Source organism: Apus apus, chromosome 4, assembly GCF_020740795.1.
Source record: "Apus apus isolate bApuApu2 chromosome 4, bApuApu2.pri.cur, whole genome shotgun sequence".
NCBI classification, from domain to species: Eukaryota; Metazoa; Chordata; class Aves; order Apodiformes; family Apodidae; genus Apus; species Apus apus.
In genome coordinates this window covers 88849487-88859534 of record NC_067285.1, presented here as the reverse complement: position 1 = coordinate 88859534, position 10048 = coordinate 88849487, and the positions used below count along the sequence as shown (strand labels likewise).

At 43.2% G+C, this 10048-nt stretch overlaps 1 protein-coding gene across 4 annotated transcripts in view; it reads left to right on the top strand.

Annotated features, from left to right (window-relative positions):
• Nucleotides 1–568: 568 nt before the first annotated feature.
• GABRB1 (gamma-aminobutyric acid type A receptor subunit beta1) overlaps nt 569–10048 on the top strand; it is a 123493-nt gene continuing 114013 nt past the window's right edge. For 2 of the 4 annotated variants that reach the window (XM_051616758.1, XM_051616756.1), the window contains exons 1-3: nt 569–600; nt 689–780; nt 872–939. In XM_051616758.1, coding sequence (XP_051472718.1) covers nt 708–780; nt 872–939 — 141 coding nt within the window. In that variant the 5' untranslated portion in view covers nt 569–600; nt 689–707. Of the gene's footprint in view, nt 601–688; nt 781–871; nt 940–10048 lie in introns of those variants that run through there. The other 2 variants (XM_051616755.1, XM_051616753.1) reach the window with 1 other exon arrangement.

The following is a 10048-nucleotide window of genomic DNA, read 5'->3' as shown; positions in this document are numbered from 1 at the left end:
CGAGGCGGATGGATGCGGAGCTCAGCCTTCTCGGCTGGACAAAGTACTATCAGCACCAAAACACGCCATTTCTTTCGAATATGCCAATACTTTTTTACGTTACTACCGACACCAGAGCCTACCAGTTTGAATTTTCACAGAGGAACCACCTCTCAGCAACCATTTGCTTCCTCTTAACGAGGAGCTCGCACCGCGGCGGGGGCGGCTGCACCCCGACGGACCGTGCGGCTCCTCTGGGCAGCCGCGGCTCCCGGTCCCGCTCTGCCCCTTCGCTTCGCCGCCCGCACCTGTTGCGGCGCCACCTCCCTCAGCCCCGCCGCGGGGCGGGGTCCGGCCCGGCCCGATCCGCTCGGGCGGGGCCGGGGCGGGGCAGGTGGGCGCGGAGCCGCCCGCGGGCACAGGTGCTCCCCGGGGGCCGCTGCGCGCTGCTCCGCGCATGCGTCACGCTGTGAGGAATTGTTGCTCCACTCCGCACCTATTCGCGGTGCCCGCGGCTCTTCCCCCGCGAGGCGGCGGCGGGATGGGGGTGGCGGCGAGGCGGGAGGGCCCGGTGGCCATGTCCCTGGTGCTGGCGCTGGCCCTGGCGTGCGCGGCGCGCAGGTGAGGCCACCGGGCCATGGAAGGGCGCGGGGCCGCCCGGCCGCCTCCCTAACCCGCCTCCCTAACCCGCCTGTGCTCCTTCCCGCAGCGCCGACGGGCCCAGCAACATGTCCTACGTGAAGGCGACGGTGGACAGGCTGCTCCAGGGCTACGACATCCGTCTCCGGCCCGACTTCGGAGGTGAGGCGCCCGCGCTCCCCCGACCGGCGCCCCGCTCCCCCGGGCGTCCCCCGCCGGCTAACGCCGCCTCCCGCTTCCACCCCTCCCGCAGGTCCGCCCGTGGACGTGGGCATGCGGATAGAGATCGCCAGCATCGACGTGGTCTCGGAAGTCAACATGGTGAGTGAACCCGCGGGCCGGGCCGCAGGGCGCTGCTGCCGGCTCCCCGCCCAGCCCGGCCGCAGCGGTGCAGCGCCCGCGCCGCGCCACAGCGCCGGCCGCCCCGCACAGCCCCGCGGGTGCGGGGCAGCTCCGCGCCCCGGCGGGACAGCGCTGCCCCGCCGGCGGGGAAGGGCGGTGACATGGCGGGCGCCCGGCCGCTGAGGGGGCTGCCTTCCGATCAAGAGCAGGCGCTGTAAAATCGCCGAGCGTGTCGCAGTCGGTCGGAAAAGTTGTTTGCGTTGCTGAGATAACGTTTGCGTGCCTGGACTGGGGCTCCAGACGTGCTTCCTGCCTTGGTCAAAATACCTGCTGCAGGTGTGAGGTTCAGGGCGCTGCTTGCTCTGGTTTGCCCTATGCGTAGTTAGCAGCTGTCTCCAGAAATGTGGGAGTTTTCTTGAGCTGTAGCAGTAGATGGTTATTTTTCTATGTTAAATTATTGAAGAGTTAGACGCTTGACTTTTCAAGCTAGTGGCATTGAGTAAAAGGTGCAAAAAGAGAGTGGAGCTTCTAGAAAAAGACTCTCTTGTAGAAGGAAAATAACCTGAGCATTGCAGATCAAGTACATAAGGACACTGCCTATCTAGCTGTCAAAATCAGAAGTTTCGTAGCTAGCTACAGGTGTGAAAACATGCTGCGTTTGATTTCAGTTCTGCTGCTGGAAGGAATGCTTATAGATGCGCAGGCTTAAAGAGCAAACAGCGTGTCTCTGTAGTGCTCGCCTTATTGGACAGGCCTTTCCCAGGAGAAAACGAAAAATCAGTTACAAGTCTGAACATTCTACAAAATTATGTTAGTTTGTATGGACTAAGTGCATTTTGCTTTCGCTCTCTTACGTTCTTGTGAAAAACTAAGGTGCTTTCTTTCTATGGGGGGAAACATCTCTTTAGTTAAAAGAAAATAGAAACATTTGCATCTCAATCGGCACTTTATTTCTCTAATAAAAAGGTGATAAATGCCTATCCAAGAGTGGGGATTTTCTCCTTGGAGTATTAATAATTGTAATTAAAATGATCTCTTCAGATACTGTTTTAATTTTTATATTTAGCTTTTTCTGTTGCTTGTTATATATACACAGTTCCTGTTTGTATGTATGTGTTATATTTGCTTACGAATATGCTTGGCAGAATGGGGAGGAAAGGAGACTTGTCACATGCTGTGTAGCTTACCAGGCTCTGCAGAGTGCTGATAACCACACAAAAACAACAAACATTTTGTAATTCTGGAGTTTCAGCTCCCGGAATTCCTGTTGCTGTACTGTACTTTCAGGGAGCAACTGTGGCTAGGGACAGTGGTAGGTGAGGCTGAGAAGAAAGAACATAGACCGTATCAAAGTAGTCAAAGACCAAATCTACTCCAGAATCTTCCTACCCTCCTGTTATGGGATTGCTGCTTCTACAAAGTGATACTCTGCACTCTGGGAAAGCCAAACACGGCAAACACCATCACAGAAATACCTGCTTTGAAAGGTCAGAACTTTACATAGTCTCAACACCTGAAATACTGTTAATTGGGAGAAGAGTGGATGTGATTGTTTCCAGTGGCAATGTCATGGGGCATTATTGGCATTGCACCAGCTCACAGCCTTTCTGCTTAACTTTGATGGTTCCAACATGCCGCTTCCTCCTCCATTCCAATGCTTGCATGACCCCTGGGAAACTGTAATTTGAACTTTCTGGTTTTTACTTAAGGAAAGGTACATACTGGATGGTTTCTTTGACTAATTTTCAAGTGGTAGGAGGGCAGCTCAACTAAGACTGGTCCAAAAAGTAAGAATGTTTTCATTTTGTAAAATGCCATATCTCTCTCTCTCAGTGGAGGGAACCAGCTATTCCCACATATGACCAATAGCCCATTCCTTAAGGGAAAAGACAGAAAAAGTGGTTTCCGTTCTCAACAATCTGAGAGGGGCTTTCCTATATCCCAGGTGCTTACTAGTATATACCCATGTCTAGAGTGTTCTTATTTGCAAGGTCGTTATTGCTAGAGACTGTTACGTAGTCTTTTGGACCCTCATCAATAATTTCATCCAGCATTGCAGAAATGAGTGGATATCTCGGCTTAAGAAAAAATTTCCTACTTAGTAAACTAATGCTTTATTTCTAGTACTTTATCTGAGTGAAAATCACAGCCCTGAAATGCTTAATCTTGCAGAAAATTGTGATATTCGGCTTCTCTCCTTTCCTTTTAAACTACTGTCTTTCAGATTTTGTTTTTCTATGTTTAGTGAGAGTTACCATTCTGTAGCTTCAGGGCCAGAAATATTTACCAGAAGACGCTAGTTTATAGCTTCTGTTGTCTTTAGGGCAGTTTTGTTGCTGGAGGAAGCTGGTAACATGAGAAAAGAAAGGAACACCCTGTCTGTATTTCCTCCTGGCAAGAGAGTCTGGTTGGGCTCTACCAGAGCTCTGTTCAGTCAGAGTTACCCTAGCAGTATGGGAGGGAGTTGTCACAGCCCTTGGCTCATCTCAAGCACTGAAACCTTATTTCCAGAGTAAACAGGGGCAGCTATTCCAAATCCTTCCAACCCCAGTAGGGTTACATTTTCTATTTCAGCATCAGTGATTAAATAAGAGTAAATATTTATTTTATATATATATGTATATGTAGGCTATGAAGGAGGTGTATCACTTTGGTGCACTAGCTGAGAGTTTGTCATGGACGTAGGCTGTCTGCCAAGTCCATGGGCTGATTTGTATATCCGAATAAATCCAGTCCTCAGGTAAAAAGTTGAAATAATAGAATAACAGAATTGTTAAGGTTGGAAGGGACCTTAAAGGTCATCTAGTACCAACCTCCCTGCTATGAGCAGGGACCACTACCACTAGACCAGGTTGCATATAGACAACTGTTGTGAATTCTGTGTACAATGTAAGTAATAACTTTCTGCTCAAGCAGCTTGTCTAGTTGTAGCAGCTTCTTCAAATATACCTTTACTCAATTAATTAAGATTTGCGCAGCCTCAAAGTCAACCTTTCTGTTACTTCCCCTAACTATTCAGTCCTCATTTGTTCAGCTCTTTAAACAGCGTTGCTTTATAGCTGCTTGGTAGTTAAGTAATACTATAGTGAGCTGCCATATCAACTTTTACAGAAGGATTAATTGAAGCACTCATTCTCATGACTCTCACATTTGGCATCAGATATGTTGTCATATATTGATTTTTACAGGTAATAAGCTGAAGAGTTTGTCATACATCAAACAAGCAGAAATAGAATATGAAAGTCCTAATGACCGTTGCCTGGTGGTAGCTGTACTTTCTCCCTAATATATCATGAGATAAGTTTCAATCTGTTTCCATCAGATTTTCACATCCTTGCTACATGTTTAAAGTTCTGAAAACAAGTGCACATCATAACCTTTTATAGAACAGCTAAGAGACACCAAAAAGAAAGAAAAAAAAACAACAACAAAACAAAATACAGCATTATTTTGTATTGGGGAACACTGTTCCTGACCTGCCATACTGATTTTACACTGATGGTGAAAATTTGGTATGTGTTACAGCAGATTGAGGGGCTTGTGTCCCAGTAAAAAGAGGGTAAAGAAAACATGAAAAGAATGTTTCATTATCCTTTAGCAGAAGCGTTCTTCTAATCCCTATGATTATACTTAAGAAATTAGACACAGAGGCAGCCATGACCCTCTTGTGCATCTTTGACTCTATGGTTTATGCTGGATGAGGAAGTCATGTGATGGGGGCACAGGGCAGACCTGCATGTCGTGTTTGATCCCTCATTTTGTCATGACTGCAGATTGTCTTTGGTTTGAAGAATTGTGTTTCTCACAGTAATTAAAGCTCCACTGCCTCTGTTGTCAGACATCGTTTTCTACTACACTTGTTTCTTAAACACTACTTGTTTTAGGGCTGCTCCCAGGCCTACTGCTGAAATACTATCTTATATTAGAAACTGAATCAAAGAGAAATGCATTTTTTGGTGTACTAGAAGTTTACAGATATGTTACTTCAGAGGCTTATAAACAGTTTGCTGTCTGAAGGCTTAACTGTGAAAGAATCTTCTTGATCTTTAGAATGTCTCTTGCTGGGATACTTAATGCATTTTCTTTTTGAACTTCCACTGAGTTGTTTCCCGCATAACAGTGGTTTTATGTCTTTTGGGATCTACTATTTATCACCAGTCTAACTGCTCAATTTCCTTCAAAAAATGTCAGAAATCGAGAATGTGTTCCAGAACCTAGCCAAATGAATAAGCAGTTTTTGTCTGAGTAAATATCACTCTGCAGGTTGAAACAGAGGATTAGTTTTGTTCAATTGTGTAAACACCAGTAAAGAAGGACTTCTGCATCCAGAGCTGCATGAACAAGAGCACAGCCAGCTAAGCACAGGTTGAGGTAACTATTTGTCTCTACTTAGGACTCGCTAGACCACATCTAGGTATTGCATCCAGTTTTCAGCTTCTCTCTCACCCAGTACAAGAAAGATGTTAAACAGAAGCAAGGTCACTGCTGAGCCACCAAGCTGATGATGGCTGGAGCACTTGCACTGTGAGGACAGGCTCTGGGACCAGGGCTTGTTCAGCCTGGAAGGAGTTTGCTTCAGAGGTAGCTTCCCAGGACCTGTAAAAATGTTAGGGAGAACACAGAACTAGGCTCTTACAGGGCAACATGGTGGGAGATACTATAAAGGTTAAAGGAAACAAAAGAAATTCATTCTGGATATAAGGAAGTGTGGGTTTTACCCTATGAGATCAGTACAGGAGAGAAGTAGGATGCTCAGAGAGATTGCACGGTCTCCATCCTTGCTGCTCTCAAAGGAGCTGACTGAATCAAACTGTGAGCAACCTGATCTGACTTCATAGCTGATAAAAGAATTGCTTAACACATTTGGGATTCAGAACTCCCCTTAGCATTAATAAAAACTTGCCAGTAGTCAGCTGTCCCTAATTTCAAGAGTTGTGGGACAATCACACAAGAACGTCTCAACAAAATATATACACACAGAAGTTTTCAAGTTTCGTATGAATCCAAGGCAAGGATATAGACACCTCCAGGGTTTAGAAGAACAGAAGGCTTCCCCTTACTTTAGGGCTGGTGCTAGCCTAGGTGGCTGTGGCATCCTACACTGATAGGTGTTTAGTCAAAAGAAGCTAAGTCTGTGGGTTTATACACTCAGGCTGGGTAGGTTAGAACCAAAGCACTGAAGTTTTCGCATTAATCCTGACAGGCCAGTACACTGTAATAGTTTTAGGACTGGTAGAGAGAGACTTGGATGTATGGGTGATTTTTGCAGGCTGGGGGAGGCATAAGGTGTGTTTATAGATGTAACCAGAGTTTCACATGTCAACTTGTTCTTTCTCCGTGTCTGGCTTAAGTATCTGAGAATTTAGCATGGTGGCTGGTGTGAATCTGAGTGTAGGAAACAAACTGTACACTGGGGAACCAAATCGGCATTATGAATCTCACCTTAACACCTCTTTGCATCACAGCAGCCAAGTCTCATTTTTTGTAATCGTAAGTCTAGTTTCTGGAGAACTAAAAAGTCAGACTTAGCTCAGCCAGTGAGGCAACAAAAGTGATCAGGGTAGTAACAATTGCAATAAATGCAGATCCTTGGTGTAAATATATTTGCCTGAAGATGCTCATACAAATTAAACTGATTTTTAAAGATGTAAAACTCAATAATTATTAATGAATATTCGCTTAGCTGTAGTGCAGAAGAAGAAATAAGTACTTTGCTGTTATATACTAGCTCTCTTGAAGAACAATGAAGGACATAAAAAAGCACTTCAAATGAATATTAATAAGAATGTTCAGCAGCTGACTTTATTTTTTTTCCAGCAAGTATGAAAAAACTAATCAAGTAATAATATATAAAGGTCAGATCATTTCATCATTGGCTATTCCAAAGAGGAGTGATTATATTAAAGAGTGAAACACAGAATTAATGTAGAAATAGGCAGCTTGAGGTTAAATGGCTGGGTCACTGTTATTGGATGTTTGGTTATTTTTCATTAACAAGCAGGCAAAGAGGATAAAGCAATAACTTAAATGTTGTTTCGTAGGATCAAAAAAGTGATCCTATGAAAAAAGTCTTCATTTTTCAAAAGTTAAACTAACTTTTAGGTTAGCTTCAGGGTTGATAGGATCTCTAGTCCAGATTTAGCTTTCCATGATGTCAAGGTTTAAACGAACTAGCTGTGAACAGCCTTCATAGAAAAGATGTAATTCTTTTATCTAATTTTAAACTCCCAGTTTCCCACAAGGGCAACTCTCTGGACTCCCTCAAATGTTTCTCTTCCTAGCCCCTGTGGGTGGCTTACCCTCATTTTCTAGCTTTTCTCAAGAGCTGGTAAGTTCAGTTCTGACCTACGTACTTCATCTTTTAGCCCACATTTTACACGTGACACCACAGGGCATACTGACGCATCTGTAATCCAGCCAGATAATATATTGTTTGCAGAATTTACATGTCTGAAGACATAAAATCACACTTCATACGTGTTTAAAACATGTTCCAGGAATGCAACAGAACAGCACAAGGTAACAAAGGACAGAAAATTACTGGAGTCAGCTGAATTTTTGACACCATTTTTATGATAAGCTGCTTCTTACGTTCTTGTTTGTCCTGAGCATGGAGTAAAAAAAACACCCAAAACCAACTCTGAAGTCTGAAATAAGATAGTATCACTATGATTAACTGCCAAAAATCTCTTCCTCTGGACTGAACAAGTGGTCACCTGTAAAGGGAAAGGCCACGCATTTTCTTAATTGTGCCCTAAAGCACTTCTCCAGCCAGGTCTGGTTCCTGGAATCTACAGTTAAGCTTATCACGGCGGTGCATAGGAAATGGGAGAGGTGACACCCTCCCCCTGTTCAGTGGAAGCTGTAGCTTAAGATTTCACTAAGTGAGGGGTATACCTGCAGTTTCAGTTACATGGATGAGAACATCTGAGGTTTTCCTCATCACTAAGTGTTTTGTGCATTCACATCAGACAACACAGCTGTGCTGTGACTGCTGGAAACTTCCATTTTGTGGCCTGTTACTGTGTACAAACCCCACAGCTCAGTGGCACAAACCTTGCGAAATACCCAGATTCACAAACGATTCTTTAATAATGGGACAGAACAATTCATACAAAAGACCCATTCCTCAAAAATAACCACTTTCTAAAAGGAGAAAAATTAATCCATAAAATTTAAGGTTCTTCCAGAAACCTGCAAGGTGTGTGTGTGTCTGTGTGTGTGTGTGTAAGACAGGGCAGGGGCTTAATTAAAACCTTATGCTTTCATTTTCCTCAATTGCAATGCCTTTTTACTTCTGATTCTGGAGAGTATCAGTATCTTCCAAACTAAGCGTTTCTATTCATAAGGAGATGTAAGGGTGATACGTTTCAAGTGTCTGCAAAATTTAGTGGGTTTTGTTGGTTGTTTTTTTAAAAAATCAGCTTTACATTGTCCTTTGTTGCCTAAAAGGTATTCCTTAGCTTCTCCAGCCTACATTTATAAGTTCTCTGCCAACTGCAGTTTAATACAGACTTAGAGCTGAAGATGTGAAACCAGTTTAAAAGATACTAAGGTAGCTTCTAGAAAGCTGCATTATCGTACTGACATCCACCCTATAGATTGACTTGTAAGGCTTTAAATGCTCATGATAAAGTGTGTCATTTCAAAGCGAAGACTAATGATTTCAGACTGCCAAACTTAATTAAAGGTTGGAATAAATGTTTTCCATTAAAATTCATCAATCCATTTGGCTGAGATGGAAGAATTTCAGTCATATCTTTTTTTAATTGCCTATAGAAAGAATGAAGAGGTAGCAAAGTTAAAACTGTTGAAACAGATACACAGTGTCTAAATATTATTCAAGATCCTAATCATGTTAAAAGAGTAGTGCATTTAATTCACCAGCATATTTATAACCTGGAGAGATGCTTAAATGTAGCTGAAGTAATGTGAGTAGCAGTCAGCTGCAAGTAGATATCCTTGTGTATCTCAGGAACTTCTAGGCAGTACTAATTCCCACAAAGCACTGAGGTTTCTGGTCCCATCCAAGGAGACTAGATGCTGGTAGTCCAGTGGGTTTCAATGAGTATGCTCATGCATAAAATGTCTCATACCAGTAAAATTAGCTTTACCAGCTCAGCAGTTTATTCAGCAGTTTGCAGGAGCAGTCCAGCTCTCCAGTTTACATCAGTTTTAAACCTTTGTTTTCATGTTACATTACTTATGAAAGAATAACCAAGCCTGGAATGATGACCTTCCACCCCACCATGTGTTTTTCCATTATTATGATTTATTCTTTCTTTAACCAGTTGTTTTGTAAACCATTCACTGGTCAAAACAATACACTGGTTCAGGAGTGAAATGGTTGAGGTTCAGAGACTCCATACATATATTGACAGTCAGTGTAGCTTTGTCACTAGTTTCCTATGAAGGAAACAAAACATGGGATTAATAGCCACTTGTAAATTCTGAGTTTATTTTATCTTCTGTGCCAGGATAAACTAAGGAAAATAAATAGAAGCTGCAAAACATCAATAACATGCTGGGAATCAAATCTGCAATGACAGACTTCACAGCTTGTTAAATGCTCTGTGGATTCCTAAACTAATAGGGAACAAATACAGTGTCATTGTGGTGTCAATTGGAAATGAACCCTGAATATAGATTTTTTCAGTTCCCACTGTCAGGAGAAATGAGTTTGTTTTTCAGAAGCAAACTGGGGATATGAATTTCTGAGATCTTAAGAAATATTTACATTCAAGGTTAACACATTATTTCCTTGTAATTATTGCTTGAAGAAGCTCGAAGTAAACACAAAGCAGCTGATGAGAATGACTAGCATATTTCAAGAAAATGCAAAGGCAAACATAAAGTAGTATCTGTTCAATGCACAACAATTATCCTGACTCTTCTCACCAGTATGACATGGTCTATCAGAAGAAGTTGCTATTTGGGGAAATTTTTGCACTGGATAAATTCAATGAGCCAATTTTAAATAAGAAGCGAAAAATTCTGCCTCCTTCTGGAGTATCTCATCCCAGTGGACGTTTTGTCATGCCGGTACTGAAAATGTAGCATAACACAGATCTTTCCCTGATCCACTGCA